Below are 23,018 nucleotides of genomic sequence, written 5' to 3'. Positions count from 1 at the left end.
GAGAGAAAGAGAGAGGCAAGGCCATGGAGGGAATTAAAAACAAGGATGAGAATTTTAAAATCAAGATGTTGCTTGACTGGGAGCCAATGTAGGTCAGCGAGCACAGGGGCAATAGGTGAATAGGACTTGTTGCAAGTTAAGACATGGGCAAAGTTCTGGGTTTACAGAGGCTACAATGCGGGAGTCCAGCCAGGAGTGCATTGGAATAGTCAAGTATAGAGATAATGAAGGCAAGAAAACCATTTCAGCAGCACACTAGAAGGAGCCAGACACACAAAAATGCAAAGCTATGGTCACCTTAACAGTCACTGGCAGTGTGTCACTTGCTTTACTATCCTAGGCAGGAGAAAAGACTGAACAGTTTGCAGGCAGCTTTCGTAATGCGTATGCTGATTTCAGCATCAAGTGATAGATTGCTGGTAATAAAAACAGAAAATGCTGGAAAAACTCAGCAGGCCTGACAGCATCTGTGGACAGATTGCTGGTGATTGTAGAACTTAGCATATGAAGCTATCAACAACCTCCAGGGTCACATTGTCAATGCTGATAGACAGTAGTAGGGCAATAGCCTGGACCATGGTCTCTTGAAGCTAATGGTCAAACCAAACTCTTTACAGGAATGAGAGGGAGCCTGTCCATTTACCGCTGAAGGTGTTCCTTGTTATGGAATGCTAGTGTGGCATTCTCAGTGACAAGGCCTTAGCACAGCTTTGTCTTAGATCTCAGGCAAGCAAGGTTGAATAGCTTTCTGTCAGTTCTGGTATGTAAGGAGACTCCTCCTGTACATGATCTGAAGGCATATGACAGCAGCAAAGAGAAGAATAGGCCAGTGTCAATGCCAGAACATAACTCTGTTTGACACCACTGCAGTTCTTAAAGGGTTCCGATGTTGCCCCGTCATAGCTGACCTCACCCATCATGTTGCCATAGAAAGAGGAGATCACACTGGGTATCTTCAGGCAGCCAGTATTCTCCAGCAGCTGAAATAGATCGCCTCTGCTCACATGGTTAAATGCCTGGGTGAGATCGATGAAAGCAATATATAGGGGTTTTCTTTGTTCACAGTGTTTGTCTTGCAGCTGCTGGACTGGGAAAATCATATCAATAGTTGATCCTCCAGTTCTGAAATCACACTGGGATTCAGAGTAGGTGTGTTAAACCTGGATCTATAATCTGATGAGAGCAAAATGAGCAAATACTTTTCCCACAATGCTGAGCAGGAAGATGCCTTGACAGTTGTTGCAATTACTTCAGCCACTCTTGCTCTTATATAGGGTCGCAGTCTTTGCACATACACATACCCTGGGCCACTAACCCCTTCCCCCAAAGTATCCTCTCCTGGGTGCAAGTCTGGGCAAAATTTATGGAGATCTCAGGCTGCCCAAACATCAGAGCCCCCCTCTTGACCTCCCTAGTTGTATCCAAAGGAATGCAAAGCACAATATTGGCTTGGATGCAGAGTTGGAGGAAAGATGACATATTTAGACATCAGTCTGCCTTTGGTCTCCACTCCAGATCTTTTATCAACTCTCCGGAGGTATCCACAAGGCAGTGGAGCTGTTTGCCCAGAGTTGGAAGTATAGTTCATGAGTGCCAGAGCCTTTCCACATGGTGGTTTTGTTAGAACCATATCGTCAAGAGCTATATTTTCTTTTAAAATTTGGGATGGCATTGCATTATTTGGAATTTCTTTTTAAACAAAGGTCATAAGTTCATCTTGGACTGGAGCATGCGTGGCTTTTCCAAGAAGTCACATGATGTCAGCTAAATGACCAGCATGGCAATTGTGGAGTAGAGCTTTTTGTCTATTTGAACTGCAGGCACTTTAATTGTTGGAGAAAAATTGTTTTAAAGGCAAAAGCCTAGTGATTTACTGGAAATCACCTGTTGGAGGAGCTTTTATGTTTTGAACTTGTTGTTTTGAACTCAGTTGGTAATGAACTGAGAAGGGGAAAAGCTGTCCAGCTTGTGCTGTCCTTGCCTTGCTTGAAGTACAGTGTGATTGTCAGTAGCCAGCTAGGAATCCTCACCTCAGCAGAACTTGTCTCCATTGGAAATCCGAGAGGCTGAGACGAGGAGGATTGATCCAGCTCTGTTTTGCTCCATGCTGAAGATCCGTTGGCGAGAACCTCCAGACATCTACTAGGACTAGTGACTTGTCCTTGCACAAAGGAGCACCAGGTTGACAGCATCAAAACCCTGCAAACTTTATCCTTATCCCTTTTACAAAGATTTTTTTCCTCAACTGCCCATCATTGCAGATACCCTACTTGTGTGTGTGTTGCTGGGGAATTATAAAAGGGATAGATAATTACACTTCCAGATTACTGATTATGTGTTAACCAGTTCTTGCAACTTGTCTTAAAAAAGAAATTTCATTTTATAATAAATCAATCACCCTGAGTTTATAGAAAGAAGCCAGATTAAAGTCTCAAGGGTCCCAGTTTCTTTGTGTCGAGGCGGCGCAGCTGAGGACTTTGTGATAGAGAGGCTGTGTACTTAGAGGGAGAGAATTCACATTTGGCTCTCTTTTGCATTGTTGCCAGCTAGTGGTGTAGGCTGAAAATGAGAAGCAAACCAGCACACAAGAGAGGAAAGCTTGCTGTCTTCACCTCTACATCACATTGACCTGTTGGACATACATGTGTAAAGCTCTTCAAGTGAAATGCTTCAGCCCTGTAGATTTTTGAAACTTCAAACCATAGTAAATACTAAAAAGTTCTGGAATTGCAGAAAATGCAGAAGAAATAAACCAGCAACTAACTTGTAAATAGTTGATGGTCCCTTTAAATGGTACAGGTTGCGGGTGGAGGAGCACGGTGGAGGTTTCATGATGCTTAACAACATATTCAACTGTACAAGGTTCAGCAAAGGCATAGGTTGGAGCTTGGAGGCTCAAAATGGCAGTGCTAATATCAAAACAGTTGCTGGCAGATGTTAAGCACACTAACCACTTTACTAATGTAGTATCCAGCAAACTTTGCATCAGAAGTGTGTGGTGCTTCAAATGTCATTTTGAAACTGTAAAAGGTACCATAGTGTACAAAACATGTATTCTACAGAGCCTGAATTCACGCCCTTAGAATTGATACTACAGATTTGTATAGTTAAATCCTTTGAATTGCTTGTAAAGGATTCATTTTTTAAAGAGTTCAGCGCTAACTTAATCAACGTGGTGATCAGTTGCTCAGAGGAGAACTCTGAAGAACAAAGGAGAAAAGATAAGTAGATGGAGTGTGGGTTAGAGAGGGATTTCTGATCAGGAAGGGATCATGACATTGGGAGTCACAGTGTCTGGGTCCACAAGATAGGGGAGTGGGGTCATAAAGTGGTATGTGTTGGGGCTTTAGGTGAAAGTCTAAATCCGTTACAACGATGAAAGGAAAGAGGGGAAGTGGATAGTGGATCAAGACCCCAAATCAGGTGATCAAAATGAATCCGGCAAGTAGCAAAAATAGAAGAAGGTCTGCAACTAGTGAGATGAGATGATATAGAAGTACTGAAGAAAGTGCAAAAGACACTTACAAAAGTTAAACCAGAACTAAGGGGCAGATTTTTCCCTCATTTGTCGGGCTTGGCGGGGGTGGTCGGGGAGCCGACTGTGATTGGACTACAATTTCATGCTGGCCGGCCAATTAAGGCCCGCCCAGTGTGAAATGTGTGCTGCAGAGCTGCCTGTGTGGGGGAGGCGGGGGTGGGGGGGGTGGTGGGGGGAGGTGGGTGTTTTGGGGGGGGTGGGCGGGATGTGTGGGTGCACACTGGAAAAGCTTCCTGAGGCACAGAGCTGCCTCCAGGAGATTAAGAGTTTAAAACATTAAAAATAAAGATTTAAAAAATGTTATAAACCATGTCCCCTCATGTGACTCTGTCACATGAGCAGGGACATATTATAAATGAAATGTTAAAATTTTATTTTATTTTCATTTGCTGTTGGAAACCTCATCCCGCACATGGATGAGGTTTCCTAAAAAATGCAAAGGCTGCTTGGAGTTTTTGCCTGTCTGCCAACCATAAGGTTGGACAGGCAGTGAAAAGTTTCTTTCAATTATAACTTTAATGGCCTTAATAAGCCTTTTAATTGTTGGTGAGTGCACTGCCAACTCTGGTGCATGCCTGCCGACCAAAATGTCGCGCAAGTATGCGATGATGTTGGGACGCTTGCCCGACGTCATCATATATCATTTTACGCTCAGTCGGGCCGATCGTGTGCCCGCCCAATAAGCAAAAATTCTGGCCCAAGAGATTATAACCAACTTTTTTTTCTTTTTGTAGTTAGTGGCAGATTTGCAGTCCGTGGGGCCCTGTGTTCAACTTCAGTTCTGGAGTGCCCCCCCCAACAGGATTCCCCACCCCCCAGCAACTGAAGGCCGAAACCAAGAAAGTACACAAATTGATCAGTGCTTGTCTCACACACTCTCTCTCTCTCCCCCGCCATGTCTCTCCCTCTCCACTGCCTTCCACCGCCGCCCCCCCCACCATCCCATCCCACACACACACACCCACACTGCCACACTGAACCACACACTCTCTCTCCCTCTCATACCCCTGGCAGCGAGTCTTTTCATCCTCACCACGCACCCCCAACATACCACTTGTATCATTGCATCAAGCCTCTTCCTGCCTTGAACGAGTCTCTCCCCCCCTGTCCCGGCCTGGTGGTTCCATGTTGACTGTTGATAGGCTCGTGAGCTTATCAGCAGCAAACGTGGGAGAGCAACAGCCTGTGATTGGAGGAGCATTTTATTTAAGAATCTTCCACTGCACTTACCTCAGGGGGGCCACATTGGGGGGGCTTTGCCTGCAGGCCGGAGGTTGGACAAGCCTGTTTTATGTTATTTCATACTAATCTTAAATCTACATTCAAACTAAGAAAGCAGAAGCCATTAGGCTATATTATCTTACAATGCTGTTGAGTTGATAATGCATTTTGAGGCCCCTGTTTGGGGGCCCCATGCCACGTCATGCTGTGTTTCATTGTAAATCTGCCCCTGTTTGTAGTACACGGGCAAATTGTTTAATGCACAGTCCCTTTAAACTTTTCTGCATTGTCTCACATGTGGTAACTTAAAGGGGCCAACTTGTGCACAGCCTTCATGGGAACATTTGGGTTTTTTTGTGGCTGTGCAGCTTACCAAGAACATTGATTTTAACATCAAGAAAGACTGAGTAAGCTGGGGCTCTTTTTCTAGAAAAGTGAGAGAGCCTAAGGTGACCTAATAGCTGCCTTTAATATTTTGAAAGAGTGTGATAAAGATGTAGAGAAAATGTTTCCATTGTGGAATAGTCCAAAGCTAGGGTTTATAATTATAAAATGGTCTCTGATTAAATGCAGTAAAGAATTCAGGAGAAACTTCCTTAACCATAGAGTGGTTAGAATGTGAAATTTCTGATCACATGAAATAGTTGATGTGAATAGCATACATATATTTAAGGGAAGTACATAAGGGACAAAGGAAAAAGTATATGCTGATAGAATTAGATAAAAATTTGCGAGAGGTGACTCATGTGGAGCAGAAACACTGGCACAGAGAAGCTGGGTTGAATGGCCTGAATCTGTGCTGTAAGTTCTGTGTAAAGAGCAAATAGAATTTCAGTTATAATATAGAGACATGATTCATTCAAACTTTCTGACATAGACAGTAAGCATACTGTGGTTAGAAATGTGTAACCTGTGCAGACCTGTATATATGTTTATGTATGTTATATATTTCTCAAAAAATCAAGTCAAACTTTAAATGAATTTAATAAAATCTTTATTTAGAACAGAAGTTTATTTCAGCTTCAATTCTCTTGGGTCATGACCTCCAAAAATATTAATTGAAATAGCATTTATTCTAATGCATCATTTGACATCTCTGCATGGTAGGAATCTCCCATTTGTTGGTCTTTACCTTCCAACTTGCTGTTTTTCTTCTACCTAAAAATTAGAAATTAATTTTACATTTAACATAATCCAAAATTTCTGAATGAAAGCAACAGTTTAAAAAAAAACAGTGCAAGGGAAAGAATGACAATTTTGACTACAACATGGGTCAAATGCAAAGTAATACTCCTAATTTGTCCAAACAATGATTAGCAGTTTTATGCTGTGAGACCATAATCTGGAACTGGGTTGAGATGCTTCACAGTAATTTGACTTAGCACCAGCCCAGTTATTAAAGAGAGAATACTGTCGTTATAAAATAATATATTTAGTGCTCACAGTGTATCACTTTTCACCAGTATGTTATCTAACCAATTCATTTCCAGGTGGAAGCGGATGACATGATGTTCAGCAGTTGTGGCGAGGGAAAGGAGAATGTAGGATTTTTTTAGAAACAATATGGTTGACTATGAACTTATCTTTTCTACACAGCAAATGATGCCCACAGTTACACACCGCAATCAGCACCTCCAGACAGATATGTTAAGTCTGTTCACTGTGGAGAATCAGAGATGGAAATCACTGTTAGCAAATTTAGGAAGGTAATTATCAAGTATACTATCTTGCAACAAGGAGAGTTATTAGATTTGCACCCAAAATGTGTACAGTGTCTGTGGGATTTTTGGTTTTGGGACTTATTCAAATGCTGCCAGCAAGCTGCAGGCGCCAAATGTGTGTCTGACTGCAGCTTCCTATTTGTAAGAAGGCAGATAGAGGGCAGATAATTGGCTGACTCCCACTCTGAGCATGGGGTCACAGCAGGCCACTGGCCCCTTAAATACCTGAGAGGCACTTAATTTGGCAGGCATTCCATGAAGAGGTGATACAGGGTTCTCGCCGGCTCTCTCACTGAGAGGCGAGATCTCCATTGCATTCATTAAATACCGTGACAGAGAGTTAGCCCTTGCTGGCATATTTGAAGGTGGGGAGAGGGCCACATAAAATAAAACAGATGTCTTTCTGCCCATCCCGAACTGTCCCCAGTTTTATGGTGGGTGGGAAAGGCATCAGACAGCCTACCTGCCCTTAGGCCTTTTGAGGCCCTTTACTGGCCATTCTGCCTCCAATGCAATAATAAGTGTAGCTGGGTAAGACGGAACAAAGGAGGCCAGATCACCAGATTTGCCATCTTGGGCAAAAGTTGTGAAGGAAGAGGGTGTGGGGGAGTACCTCCTTGCCGAAGAGTCCCCTGTGCCCATCATGGCCTCCCACCTTGCCAGGGTCCCTGATCCCTCTCCAACTAAAAACCCAGTCTTACCTAAGTCCGGTATCCATGTTCTCTTCTTTTTGGGCATCCTTGTAGTCCCAGCAGCAGCAACCGCTGTGCCCTGGCACTGAGTTGGCAGCCAATCAGATTGACTGGCAGCATTCACTCCCTCCACCAGCAGTGGGTAGCAGTGTGTACCATTTGCAAGATGCACTTTAAGCTCTTTAAGCAGCACCTTCCAAACCCATGACTGCTACCATCTAGAAGGACGAGGGCAGCAGATACAAGGGAACACCATCACTTGGAAGATCCCCTGCAAGCCATTTACCATCCTGACTTGGAAATATATCGCCGTTCCTTCCCTGTCACTGGGTCAAAATCCTGGAACTCCCTCCCTATTAGCATGATGGGTGTACCTACACCATAGGGACTCCAGCAGTTCAAGAAGGCAGCTCACCACCACCTTCTCAAGGGCAATTAAGGATGGGCAATAAATGCTGGCCTAGCTTTAAATGGGAAAAAAAACCTCTTGAGGGCTCTGTCCCTGAGGTGCTGAAGTCTCACTCTCACCCTGTTAAGGCCGTCCCCAGCATATTATCACTGCGGGGCAGCCCATTTTAAAGTCAGCGAGCTGCGGATAGGTTTTCCGACTATGGGGGGGAGGAGAGGCGAAGAATATGCCTCCATAATGTTTCCGACTCTTGCCGCACAGTTTCTCTTCATTTTTATTGATACTGGCCTCATGTATTAAAATTTGGCTAAGTTTATTTTTCCCAATTTTCTGTTCTTTTTCTTTTCACAGAACTTAATTCAACAAATCACATTACTGGATGACAATTGCAAAGGAAGCAGTAATGAAACACACTTCCACCTAAAATACATTCCTTACACAGAATGTAACACTAAAGAAATCGGAGATAACTACACGAACAAGGTAGGAGTTATCCCTCCTAATTAAAAAAAAGTCCAAGAAAAGTTAATACTAATATATTGATTTTATTGGGATATAACTACACAAAAAATAACTGAATAAGTTATCAGCATAACTGATAGCACAATAGGGAATGATATCAGAGTGATAATACTACTGGATTAGAGGCCTGGACGAATGCTGCAGGACAAGTTTAAATTCCGTTAATAATCTGAAATAAAAAGCTATTGTAGACTGTTCCTATCCCTGGTTCGTAGGTTTACTCTGGGTATCAACAACTCAAAACTACCAAGTTTGTCCACTCCAAGCAAGTTTATTTAATGCTTCACAACTCTAATACAATTATATACTCGCATATCCACGCGGGTTGGGTTGCTTGGAAGATCCGAGAATCAAATCAGAGGGGATGATCAGTTCTCCTCGTTCTGATCTCAAATAGTTGATCAGACTACGTCATTCCCGAGTTAACTAGCTTATCACCTTCGGAGCACCTACTCTTATACCCCGTTCTCCACATACATCCTGCATGATCAGGCTTTGATAGGTCGCCCCAGTGTTCAGTTCTTGATGATTGGCCTGTTGACCACTGGCAGGTGTCACAAATGTGCCATGTCCACCACAGTCGGTTGACCTTTCACCAGTCCAAACATCTGGTTTTTCAAAGGTCTCATCTCTCAGTTTCGACCGCACATGGCAGCTAGTTCTCTTAGCTATCAGGAAGATAAATGGACATTGTCTAACCCCATGGCGCCTTGGGTCTCCAAGCAACCGGTCCCAATTACATTATTAATATATATTTAGCAGTCTTTCACTCCCTCACCTTATGAGCCTCTGGACTCCAGTATTGTTACTTCCCCATTTCCCATCTCACCTCACTTTACATTATGTCTATTCAGCAAGTTCCGTTTTCTTTCCTTCAGACACTTGTTTTTCTCAAATCTGTGTTCGACCCCCTCCAAATACTTTAAGTCATGTCTTGTATAGTTCACAAACTTTAAGTGGTCGCCTACACTATTTTCAATAATGATAACCATGAAACCACTGGCTTGTCATAAAATCTAATGTCCTTTAGGGAGAACATCTGCTGCCCTGACCCAATCTGGCCTATATGTGACACCAGACCCACAGCAATGTGGTTGACTCTTAACTGCTCTCTGAAAAGGCATAGCAAGTCATCCAGTTGTATCAAATTGCTACTGAAAAGCCAAATAACAATAAAACAGGATGGACCACCTGGCATCAACCTTGGCACAATATAGACAGAAGGTAGCCCTTCTCACTGACATCTGAGGACTTGTGCCAAAATTGGGAGACCTGTATCATAGACTAGTCAAGCAACAGCATGACAAAGTCATACTCACAGAACCATACCTTTCAGCCAATGTCCCACAATTCTCCACCACCATCCCTGAGAATGTTCTGTCCCAATGGCAGAACAGACCCACCAGAGGTGGCATCACAGTGGTGTACAATTGGGAGGAAGTGATTCTGAGATCCTCAATATTGACTTGCAACTGGTTAAACTTGAGCATGAAAACCTCCTACTGATTATGATGTACTGCACCCCCCCCCACCACTCCCCTTCAACTGATGAATCTGTACTCCTCCATATTCAACATCATTTGGAAGAAACACAAAGGGTAGCAAGGTATCAGAATGCATACTGGGTGGGGGACTTCAATGTTCGTCATCAAGAGTGGCTTGGTAATACTATTACTGGCAAGCTGGCTAAAGCCGAAAGTCTTGGCTGCCAGACTTGGTCTGTGGCAGGTGATGAGAGAACCATCACAAGGGAAAAACCTACTGGACCCCATCATCATCAATCTACCTATCACAGATGCATCTGCACATGATGATATTAGTAGGAGTGACCACTGCACGGTCCTTGTGAAGACCAAATTCTGCTTTCACACTGAGGACATACTCCATCATGTTAAATGTAATAGATTAAAAAAAAGATCTAGCAGCCCAAAACTGGGGATCCACGAGGCGCTGTGGGCCATCAGCAGTAGTGGCATTGTATTCCACCACAATCTATAACTTCATGATCCAGTACCTCCCTAGCCTACCATTACTATCAAGCCAGGGGACCAATCTTGATTCAATGATGACTGAAGGAGAGCATGCCAGACACACCAGCAGACAAACCACATTAGCACCTCATTTTTAGGTGAAGCTACAACACAGGACTATAAAAATGCTAAACCGCAGAAGCAGCATGCTACAGACAAAGCCAAATTGACCCTTATGCTGCTATTAAAACCTACTCTAGACCAAAGTTTTCCTTTTTATAGTATCACTACCACTCCCTTTGTGTTGAGTTCCATGAAGTCTTTGTCATTTAATCTCTCCTGCACTGCAACTTATCTCTGAGTTTCTATTTTGCTCCACTTGCCCCACTCCCCTTTTTTAACAGCATAAAAGCCATCACATTTCTACCTCTTTCCAGTTCCGAAGAAGTCATATTGGACTCGGAACGTTAACTCTGTTTCTCTCTGTACAGATGCTGCCAGACTTGCTGAGTTTTTCCAGTATTTTCTGTTTTGATTTCAGGTTTCCAGCATTTGCAGTATTTTGCTTATACCTTATAGAGATTCTTTTACCATATTTTATGCCTTACGAAGTATGTACAGAGGCACTTGGAGAAAGAGCTACGTAGAGTACAGAGGGTATTGTAAAAAGTTCAAATGAATAAGGAATGCATTATCAATAGTACTCTAGTATAAGCCAATATCTTCAAAAGAGATTGAAAGAAAATAAAAGAACTGGGGGTGGGAAAAGATCTGTGAAATAAATTAATGGAAGGCATGATTTAAGCACAGTTTCTGCAAACTGTTTATGGTGACTGGATTAATGAGTTTAGAGCCTGGCTGGGAAGCGTTTGTTTCCTTTTTAAGGAAGCAATCGCACAACAAACAGATCAAAGTTCTGTAGTGCTGCCACACCTAGTGGTGAATAATGGTGGACAATTAAACAACTGAGTGGAGGAGGAGATGCCATGAACATCCCAACCTCAATGCTGGTGAAGCCTGGCACATTGGTGCAAAAGACAAGGTTGAAGCATTTGCAACCATCTTCAGCAAGAAGTGCTGTGTGGGTGATTCACTTCAGCTTCCTCCTGAGGCCCCTAGCATCATAGATGCCAGTCTTCAACCAATACATCAGTTTACTCAATCTTCCTGACCAGATATAAAATATGCAATAATTAATGACGGCTTGCTGGTAGTGCAGTTTGAGGTTTTTACATTTCTGGATCATATTCTTTTCTAAGAAGTACTGTTGTGTCACATTGAACCTGATGATTCTGGAGGAGGAGGTGGTGGTGGGGTTGTTCACAGTGAAACATCTGAAATCATGCTCTGATGGAAAGTTGCAGAGCATACCTAAGTCTCTCTTCCACCAGGATCAGTCTTGTTGACCTCCTAGCATTGGCTCAGAAGTGGTGGAATTCTTGGAATAGAGCATCATTCTTTAACAGAGAATGAGATAGTATCTAGTACGCGATGTCTCCTAATAAAGGTTAAAATCAGATGTGTATTGCCAAATTTTGAGAGCTCCAAGAAAATGTTTTGGCCATCTAATTTCTAAATCTTCTATTCTGTTGTTTTCCTTTGTATTAATCATTTGAGTCCCCAGACGCCAGTAAACTATGCTTTTTAGGCGAAAAATATTAGTGCCAGTAGGCATTTTATTTCGAACCATGTGTTATTTCGAATCATTAGTCTTTAGCATAACTAGAATTTCGTTATGAAACAGTTTAATTATTTAATTCAAACCTATTAAAAACATGAATTACAGTAAACTTTACTTACTTATGACTAGGAGATAGTATATAGAGGGGCCACTGCTTTTTTTGATTCACATTAATAGAACCTAGACCTGGGTATACAGGGCACAATTTCAAAGTTTGAAGATGATGCAAGTCTTGGAAGTATTGTGAACTGGGAAAGGGGTCAGTTTTAAGAAGTGTCTTAAGGGAGGAAAATGAGGTAGAGAGGCAGAGAGGTGTAAGGAGGGAAATCCAGAATTTAGGGATCCACAATAATATTTTGCTAATATATATTGGCATTTTAGATTTTTAATTTTCACCAACAAAGAGTAGGGTGAGGGAAATTGAAAATGAGCTACCAGATGAAAAACCTCTGTCAGCACTATTATTTTGCATGTGCATCCCTCCTGTACGGAGTAGTCTCTGATACATTATATAGCCATAGCTTTAATCCCTCCAGCCTGCTGATGTGGAACCCTGGGAACCCATGTTAAGTTAGAATTCAAAAACAAATCCTGGTCAATACTGTGTTGTGGATAGGCATCAGAAACTTCGGAAAGATCTCTATGTTGAAAATGAAGTCCTATTTTTTAAAGAATGTTCACTTCTAATTGATCTACTGTCAGGTTGATATTTTATTTAATATATGGTGAGAGTCCGATAATGGTCATCAGTATTTTGTTAGACCTTGCCAGTACATAACTGTTAAAAGCAATATAAAAAGAAATAAGCACACTCTTTGCTCTTAACTTGGAACTTTCAGCAGCGTTGATATTTTTTTTAAGTGCAAAAGTATATGTAGGGACATATAAGGTGCATTTAAGTTATTCCTATTGAACTTGGATATATGTGTACGTAAGGGAGATGGAACTTCTCTGCAGTTGCACCCAGTTTTCATAACCCACTAAATTTAAAGGATTATTACTCAACCTTTACTTTGTGGCTGAGAAATATGGTACATCACCATAAAGGTCTTGGTATGATTGGAAAGCAGGTTAAAAAAAACACTGGGCTATAAAAACTAAATATTGGAAAATACAATAACAGTTATTTATTGGGACAGATCATGTGTGGTATATTAACAACCCATATCTCTAAGATTGAAACATTAAACATATTTTTGAAGGATGAAGCACTTTTTTCCTATAATCTGGAGATCCAGTATATCAACAGTACACAGCAGTGTTTTATTGTCCAATGTTCACAATCGTGACGTGGCACTGGGATAAAAGAAGCATGATAGCAAATCTCAGTTGCTCCTATCTAGTTTTTGGCCTTGTTGCATGTTACATACTTAACACTGTAAACATTAATGATAGGATTAATTTGAATAATTGTGCAATCATTTAAATGGCTCTTTGCCACATCCTTCTGTTATTCGGGATTTTTAAAGATTGGATTTTCTTCTGAATTTAAAACTGCGAAAAAACCAGTCAAGCTGTTCAATGCCTGGAGTGGTTCCCACCAATTTATTCTTTATGTTATAATTTGAGACCCAAGTATTTTCAACCTGACTTTCAAAAGAAAACAATCTCTTACCCAGTCCCACTTCGTCAGAATCCAAAACCAACACCTGCCCATTTGAGTAAGGGAGACACAGCCAGAGAGGTAACATAACCAGTTCAACCTCATTAAACTGATACACCGTGAACTACTGAGCACCCAGACTCCACAGGGTGCAGATGGCTCCGAACACTGTGTTTGGAACTGTCTGCACTCCCGCCCCCATCTCCCAGGCCCTGGTTGGAGGCACCAGAGCGGCAATCTGGTGCAGTAAAGCAGCACTACATCCTGGATAAAATACAAACAAAAACGGAGTTCAAGAACCTTTCTATATTGTAATACTACCTGTAAAAAGATATTTTGGTACATATACATAAGAAAAAACTATTGGAAATAGAACATCAATGTTAGAATTGGGCCTTTGTATATGTTGAGTTAACAGATCTCAGGGCAGCGAAGGAATGCCACATTTAGTATCTCTGGGCTGTGGGAAAGGGAAAATCTGCCAGGTTTCTCATTCCTGCTCACGATCCAGCAAACCTTGCTGCAAAATTTCCATACAGCAACCTTGGTCAAAGACTGGAACTGGTTTGGCTTTGAACCTGTTTTCCCAGCCCCATGATCAAACAGCCTGCTGTCAATTGTCTAGATCATGAATAAATAATCAGATGAGCAAGGTAATGGAGGGTTGTTAATGACTATAGAACAATATTATTGTATGTTAGTGCCTTCAGAAGAAAATGAATGGTTAGTGAGGAAAAAAAAACTGCTAAATAGATTAAAATATATAAGCAGAATCTATGTCAAATTCCACCAGACCTAATGCTTGCTTTTATTTGAACCAATCAGTGTGCAAATCAATTCAACTCAACTCTAACAAAATATTATTTTCTATACAGCTAAAGGTGAAGTTGTACAATGGAACTGAAATAATGCATGATGTAAGTAATCTTTTTAATGCATATTCTGATGCAAATAGATTTTGCTTATACATACAACCAGCTCATGAATATTAAGTGTATCCAGAGATCCACTGCAGAGTATGAGCATAATACACAACCCATAATCCATAGTAGGTGATAAAATGGAGGTAATAAAATGCTAGTTTCATTAATAATGATCATGAAACTATTGAATTGTCATTAAAAACCCATCTGGTTAACTAATGTCCCTTGGGAGGAAATCTGCCATCCTTGCACAATCTAATCTACATGTGACTCCAAACTCTCAGCAGTGTGGTTGGCTCTTAACTGCCCTCTGGAATGGCATAACAAACCACTTGGTTGTATCATTACCACTACGGAAAAAAGCACTATCTACCTACACCACATAGATTCAAGAAGGTGGCTCACCACCACTTTTTCAAGGGCAATTACGGATGGGCTTGTTGGTCTTGTTGCCTTTGCTATTGACGCTCACTGTAATAATAATAAATTATTGCAGGTCTGCCTGTGGTATCAACAGCAATAAAATACTGACTAATGAGATCATAACCTGCACACCTGAATGCTGCTCTGCCAAGCATATATAAAAAAAAGTAGAATTGATTCTGCTGTGGTAAAAGCATGTTGCTGCTCCCTGCGCATGTTTCTTGCAGAGATTGCATTGGGGTCAGCAGGTGAGTTAACCAATGAGAGCAGCAATTTTTAACACTCATCTATAATTATTGCAGAAATCTACACAGATATACCAAGCGTGCCAACAGAAGGCTAAAACAAAATCTGCTCCTTTTGAGGTTGCTGTTGGAAGTATTGTTCTGTTCCTAGCTAAAAAATTGCCCTGATTTGGAGCAAGCCTCACTTCTTGCAACAATATAACAAATGCTACTCATTTACAGTTATACAATGATGAACTATCATGTAAATTAATCCTCAAGCACTAATAGATTATCCAGAATACATCATGAAATACAGTACTGTATCTTCCAATTCATTGATGAACAAAACAGGGGATTTGCTAAATAAGGAACTATTACCTGCCAGTTCTCTATGCAAAGTGACTTTCTGGTTTTTGATCACCTTGGGCTGGATTTTTAGCTTCTGCCAGGGCCAAGAATGGAGTTGGGCAGGTGCTGAAAATAGTACTGCCGGTCATGGAAAATAAGTGAGGGAGGGAGAGGTGCTTCAAAGTGAAACTGCATTCTCTTCAACTTTAATAAACTTAAAATAAAAAGTGGCCTTTGCAGCTCGGCCTCTATTGTGGGTCGGGAGGTTTCGTTCTACAGGGTGGCCTGCGACTGTTCTATACCTAGACAGACATGGAGAGCCTAGGGCTTCTAGGCCTCCCTGGAGTACTGGCAATCTGGTCTGCTGTCTCCAGGCAACCAAGCTGTCTCCCACCTAGTCAGCCTCCTTCAATTGACCTTAAGTGGCCTTTATTTAATACACACAGTTCCCTAGGCCCCCACTTGATTCGCACCCCATCCACAAACATTCACTCCCTCCACCGTCGATGCCCAGTGCAGCAATGTGTACCATCTACAAGATGCACTGCAGGGACACACCAATGATCCTTAGACAGCACCTTTCAAACCCACGACCACTACGATCTAGAAGGGCATGGGCAGTATCTTCTGGGAACACCACCATCTGGCACCACCTGGAAGTTCTCCTCCAAGCTACACACCACCCTGACTTGGAAATTTATCACCGTTCCTTTACTGTCGCTGGGTCAAAATCCTGGAACTCCCTCCCTAACAGCACTGTGGCTGTATCTGCAACCACATGGACCATAGCGATTCAAGAAGGCAGCTCACCACCATCTTCTCAGGGGCATTTAGGGATGGATAATAAATGCTGACCTAGCCAGCAACACCCAAATCCACATCATGCTCAGGATGGAGCCTAGAACTATGTATATTAAATAACAGCTGGTCAATTTAAGGAGGCTGACTAGGCGGGAGACAGCTTAGTTGCCTGGAGGCAGCAGACCAGGGTGCCAGTGTATCAGGCAGGCCCAGAGGCCTTCCCTGTATGCCTAGGTATAGAGCAGCTGCAGACTACCCTGTAGAACGGATTCCTCCACAGTGGTGACCCAGCTGCAAAGGCCATTTTTGTATTATAAATTTATAAAAGTCAAAGAGAGTGTGCCTTCATTTTGAAGAACCACTCCCTCACTTACTTCCCATTGCATTCTGCTGCTTTCAAGCTGAAGGTTGTCTAATTTGCCATCTGGTTTTGGGAGCCTGCCCACTATCCTTAATTGAACAGTATGCCTGCGCTCTGGCCACTAATTGGCCACTCCAAGGAAAATCACATTGAGTGACTGTTTCCCCTCCCACATTTGAGCCTGATTGTGGGGTTTAGAAGTCTTCATGGAAAATCCTGCCCCTTGAACTTGGCACTCTGAATATTACAGTACTGATTAAGGTGTCAGCTTTGACTTAATAACAGCAATCTTGTCTCCAAGTCAGAAAGGCATGGGTTCAAGCCGCTCTCCAGTGATTTGACTACGTAACCCAACTTGGCACTTCAATATAGAATGATTGGCGTGCTGCATTTCGAAGGGGCCGCTTTTTGGATGAAACTTTAAATTGGGCTCTGCCTACTCTCAAAAGTGGACATGAAAGATCCCATTCGAAGATGATCAGGGATGTTACGGTGTCCTGGCCAATATTTATCTATCAGCCAACATAGCTAAAACTAATTATTGGGTCATTTATCTCATTGTTGTTTGTAGGATCGTGCTTCGTGCAAACTGACTCCAGTATTTTTCAACGTTACAACAGAGACTACACATGGGGGAAAAATAGTTAATTCACTGCGGAGCTCTATGGGATTCTTGAGGTCGTGAAAATTGCACTCTTCCTTTCAATTAATTTATTGTGCTGCTCATCTATTTTTAAAATGGCTAGGATAGTACTTCATGGATAATCTTAGCTTCCCTTTAATAATGAGGTTATACTCATTGTGATTTATGATTTTGTTTTCTCTTGTTTTTCATTAATCAGGTGCATTGCCCACGTATACAGGAGGTTTGTGATCTCGTTAAACGTAATATTATTGGCGAGAAAGGCTATACCAGAATTCTTGAGCATTGTGACTTTAAAAAACCGTTCTCAAGGATTTACAACAACACAGCTGTCTATGGAGAGGTACAATAATATTTTACTTCAATTTTTAAATCAGTTTTGTCTAAGGTTTATATGTTTGACCTTTGACTGGCTATTATGCTTATCTTTCTCTTACACCCTCATCTACAGAACTCTTTATAAAATATGTGCAGTTGACTCCTGTTAAGTGATTTGACACATTTAATCCATCTGCCAGGAACTCAGTCTGTGTAACATTTACCTATTATAAAATTTACTAAAGGTTAAACTATAGTGACCTTCCTTTTTGGAATCCATGTTGACAAGTCTTCATTATATTTTCAATTTCTAGATGTTTTTTATTATATCTTTGAGTAAGGATTCCATTATCTTTCCTACTACCACTTTAAGTTTAACATTCCCTGGGCTTGTTCCATCACCCTTTTTTAACACATAGGGATCACATTAGCTGTCCACAAGTCCTCTGGCATTGTTCCCTTTTTAATGATCCTTTTGTACATATGTGATATTGTCCCTACTATCTTTTCACTAATTTCTATTAATATGTGCGGATCCTATCCATCTGGTCTAGGGTTTTTATCTTACCCAAGCCTGATTAGTTTATCAATTTCCTCCCCTTTTCTAAAATGTCTTTGTATTTTTTTTGTACTCTTCTTCTGATGCCATGTTCCCTTTAACAAGCAGGCAAGAACTAGGTTTAACATCTCTTTCATACAAAACATGTAAAATAATTTAGGGTTATGTCCATGAATATTAATGTAATATACTTGACAACCACTGCATTGCTTACCTGGCACTTCAAATCCACCTTCTGCACATCCTTTTATGTGCTATGAATGGGGCAACAATTTGTTTACTCTGAAAAGTTACATCTAATGCCTTTTGGATCTTGTGTCCTTTTTCTAGATTTTCTATCATACATATAATAGAGTATCTTGCATATGAATTGGATATTCCTGCTGTGCCTTGTTCCCTCAATGAATCTTCAAATTTATCTACTTCATAGTTGAACTGACTAACCTTACACAAGTTAACACAAGAACACCTGAAATGGGAGCAGGAGCAGACCGTATGACCCACAACCTGCTCCGCCATTCGGTACGATCAGGCTGATCTTGGGCTTCGACTCCATTTTCCTGCCTGCTCCCCATACCCCTTAATTCCCTGTGAGATCAAACATCTGTCTATCCAGCCTTAAATGTATTCAATGATGGAGCATCCACAACTCTCTAGACAGGGAATTTCAAATATTCACAAGCCTTTTGAGAGAAGTAATTTCTCCTCATCTCAGTACTAAATGATTGGCTGCTAAATACCTATGTAGATGATTAATGGGTGCTTCAGCAGCATTGTCAAAAATGCTTTTTTAATTTTAGTCTCAGTTGTGCATTAATTGTATTATATGTGATTGCCAAGAAGGCATAGCGAGTAAACATGCCTATTTCCCCATGTATACTCAAAGCTGAGGGATAATAACCTCATTTGGTGCATGCCCATTGAAATTCGAGTAAGTTAACCTCCAAAGTACACTGTGGCCTTATTGCTTGCTTTCAATTGTAATTGTATTAAATACCAGAGATTTGTAATAAAATCTGAAATTTAACTGTGGTAATATGTGAATGAAGAACACATTAAAGAAATGAAAATAATACATGAGAAATAATCATTACTTGTATGATCAAATTAGTCATATAAACAAAGTTCAAATTTGAAGTTCAAACACAACCTTAAATTTGATCTTGTTTGGAAAGCAATTATACATTGTTGAACTGATTAAACTGTTCAACTTTTTATGGATCCATCCTTTTTTGGATCCTCAGCTGTATTTTTTCCTAGATATTCAACACAATCCCATCCTCCTCCAGCTAATGAACCCACTACAGCTTCTAGTACCAACCTGATGTAATTCATCTGGCTGAACATCAGGGGAGTTTAACTACACCAGCAGCGTAAAGTGGACGCATAGTAAATTGGCAGCCAATTTTTCACTGCACCCAATCTTTCAACTTAAGTACACAGAATGATAGTTCAAACTCTTTGTAGAGTGATTTCCTTGTCTCATTGGCAATATTTTCCAAGTCAATGGAAACCAAAAACTGGTTCAGTTTCGCTATGACCCTCTTTCGAGCTGCTGGTGTAAACCAGTTTCACCCTCTATGTAGAATTTCTGTGGAAAGAATGTTGTAGGATGATTTGCTACAAATCAGCTGAAAACTGATGAAATCTCTTTTTACAGTGCCTCAGAACATCAGCCTTCTATTGTCACGCTTCCCTCTTTGTGTATTCTCTTTTTATGTTAGTGTTTGCAGATAATGAACTGCCCAAATTCATTGACATGTTTCATAAAATAGTAATACAAACTATTGGCTTACTTTTATTGAAGCTGAACTATTCCTAAACCTATGAAAACATACTACAATGTGATGTCCTATATAAATAAGGTTTATTTATGTTATGTATGTTGTGCTGCACAACATTAATTGAAATTTCATATTTTTGTAGATTTTACTCCCTTCGTTCGGACCACAGGTGATCAATGATATGAAACTTCAAAACTGCTCTCTCATCCCAAGATTTACTATCAATTCAATAAATAAAAATGTCCTTCTTCCTAACATCTCATTGGCTATTAGTAATCTAAAACCGCACAAAACCAAATGTGATCGAACAGAAATATTGCACACCCGTTTCAAGTTTATGTTCCGCAATTTATGGAGCCCAGTTGTTGAGGATGCAGTCATGGAATGTGGTATAGAAGCATGTTTTAATTCGGTAAGTCACTGTTCCAAAATGTAACGATATTATTGGTTTACTTAAGTATTTTAACAATATCAGCCCTTTGAGATTTTAGTTAATACTGCTTAGTCCAAATTTTGCTATATCTTACAAAATTGTTTGAAAGAAACCTTAAGATACACAAGAACACGAGAATTAGGAGCTGGAGTGGACCATGTGGCCCCTTGAGTTTGCTCTGCCATTCAATAAGATCATGGCAGACCTGACTGTGGCCTCAACTCCAATTTCTTGTCTCTGCGCCACCTCCCCACCCCCTCCCCCCCCCAACACATACCCCACCACAGCCCTTGACTCTCTTGTGGATCAAAACATGTATCTAACTCAGCCTCCACTGCTCTCTGGGGAAGAGAATTCCACAGACTAACAAACCCCTGAGAGAAAAAAATTCTCAGCTCAGTTTCAAATGGGCTACCCCTAAATTTTTAAACTCTGTCTTCTGGTTCGAGACTCTCCATAAAGAGAAACATCCTCTCAGCATCCACCATGTCAAGTCCCGTCAGGATCTTAGTTTCAATAAGATCACCTCTCATTCTCCTAAACTCCAATGGGCATGGACCCAAACTGCTTAACCTTTCCTCATAAGATAACCCCTTCATCCCAGGAATCAGTCGAATGTACATTCTCTGAATGGCTTCTAATGCAATTATATCCTTTTCGTAGATAATTCTACACAGTACTCCAGATCCAGTTTAAGGCCCTGTACAGCTTCAGCAACACTTCCCTATTTTTATACTCGATTCCTCTTGCAATAAATGCCAACATTCCATTTGTTTTCCTAATCAATTGCTGCACCTGCATACCAACTTTTTTGTGATTCATTTACCAGGGCACCCAGATCCCTCTGTACCATAGAATTCTGTAGTCTCTCTCCATTTAAATAATATACTGCTTTTCTATTCTTCCTGCCAAAGTGGACAAGTTCACATTTCCCCACATTATACTCCATCCACCAAATTTTTGTCCACTCACTTAACCTATCTAAATCCCTTTGTAGATTCTTTATGGCCTCTTGACAACTTACTTTCCGACCTATCTTTGTGTCATTTGCAAATTTAGCAACCATACATTTGGTCCCTTCATCCAAGTCATTGATATAGATTGTAAATAGTTGAGGCCCCAGCACTTACCCCTGTAGCTCTCCACTGATTACAGCTTGCCAACCTGAAAAATGAGTCATTTATCACTACTCTCTGCTTTCTATTAGCTAATCCTCTACCCATACTAATATGTTACCCCCTACAACATGAGCTGCTATTTTGTGATGTGACCCCTTATTGAATGTCTTTTGAAAATCCATGTACACGACATCTACAGGTTCCTCTTTATCTACCTTGTTTGTTACTTCCTCAAAGAACGCTAATAAATTAGTCAAGCACAATTTCACAAAACCATGCTGATTCTGAGTGAATGATGAGATGAGCATTCTGGAAAATAATTGGAATGCTTGGAAAGCAAAATGAAAACACCAGGTGGAATGGTACCAGTGCTTTTGCTTTGTGAACCTATTCCTTCCAGCAGCAAAGAATGAGAACTTCAATAGAGCAGATGCATATTATGTCAAATGTAGTTACTCAAATGTTGTTTGTCAACATTATGGGAAAGGTAAAATTGTATAATAACAGTTTAAGTACACTTAGGGAATTTTAGTGAAGAAATAATATTACTGGTGCATATGAAATAAACCCAAAGATCTTGTGCCTTCCTAGAGTATAAGCTTCTAGGCCTATAAGCTTTCATAATTATCACTGAATGAGTTACATCCAAATAATATAAATTTACCTGTTGTTATTCCTAGACTTGCTTTTTGTGGAATAGAGCAACTAAAGCATTGAAAATTGACAACAGTAGGCCTCCACATCCTGGTAAGTTCAGCTTTCTGTTGAAGCACATAAACCATTTGGTCATGAAAATGTTTAACATTAAACAGTTTAATTTTATAATGTTTTTTTTATTATGCTTTTCATAATTTTTATTTCAAACAATAACATTATTTGTTTGAATTTGTGTAAAAAAGGTAAAGAAGTGAAGACAAATAGAAAGGAGAGGAGACATAAAAAGACAGAGTAGCACAATGGGTTTAGCTATTACTTTTTAATTTCTTGGATTTATTATGGATCCATGGGGATCTGATTGGAAAAACCTCTTGTCCCTTCATATAAGTTTAGAATATTGTATTGTACTTAATGGGCACCAGTCCACAAAACAAAACTGGTCAGTAGCGCTGCCCAGTAGCACAGAGCACTCAGAAAGAATGCAAAATATAGAAGTAGAAACAGGGTCCTCTTCTGAGACTCATGTTAAGGAACACTGCCAGAGAGGGGGATTTATTTTATGCACCCCATTTATAATAAATGTATTTATGATCATTGTTGCAAATAATACATGGGGAAACTTGCCCCATAATTAGAGCAAAGTAAAGAGTTTTAATTTGCATGTACAGTCTGTGGTAGGATTGACCTGATGCCAAAGCTTAAAAAAGTCTTTAGGTTTCTCTTCTAGGTCGCACATGTTCTATTCTAGATAGTCAGGCAGCGAGGAACGGAATGGGAGCCTAATCTTTACCCACTTATAAGCTTTAATTTTCAGAGGCACACATTACAAACATGCATCTTCAAACCCGACAACCACAGTTTCAGTCATCAATATGTAACTCTTTCGAGTACAAACCCGTTTCCATCAGTTTCAGATGAAGTTACATTGTTTCATAGTTTGCCATTGTGAAATTTGAACTCTTGATCTTGGGGTTACAAACCCAGTACCATAACCACTTGGCTATTTAGGCCAAGCCAAGATGTAACTATTTCGAGTACAAACACGTTTCCATCTGTTTCAGATGAC

At 40.7% G+C, this 23,018-nt stretch overlaps 1 protein-coding gene across 4 annotated transcripts in view; it reads left to right on the top strand.

Moving 5' to 3' along the window:
* LOC121281088 (transforming growth factor beta receptor type 3-like) overlaps positions 1-23,018 on the top strand; it is a 163,882-nt gene that overhangs the window by 107,999 nt on the left and 32,865 nt on the right. For all 4 annotated transcript variants that reach the window (XM_041193745.1, XM_041193747.1, XM_041193744.1 and 1 more), the window contains 6 exons: positions 6,356-6,465; positions 7,933-8,064; positions 14,233-14,274; positions 17,283-17,426; positions 19,887-20,156; positions 21,976-22,042. In XM_041193745.1, the coding sequence (XP_041049679.1) occupies positions 6,356-6,465; positions 7,933-8,064; positions 14,233-14,274; positions 17,283-17,426; positions 19,887-20,156; positions 21,976-22,042 (765 nt within the window). The remainder of the gene's footprint in view (positions 1-6,355; positions 6,466-7,932; positions 8,065-14,232; positions 14,275-17,282; positions 17,427-19,886; positions 20,157-21,975; positions 22,043-23,018) is intronic.

Source organism: Carcharodon carcharias, chromosome 8 (assembly GCF_017639515.1).
Source record: "Carcharodon carcharias isolate sCarCar2 chromosome 8, sCarCar2.pri, whole genome shotgun sequence".
NCBI lineage: Eukaryota > Metazoa > Chordata > Chondrichthyes > Lamniformes > Lamnidae > Carcharodon > Carcharodon carcharias.
Note: the sequence above shows the minus strand (reverse complement) of the source record. Positions and strands in the feature narration are given on the sequence as shown.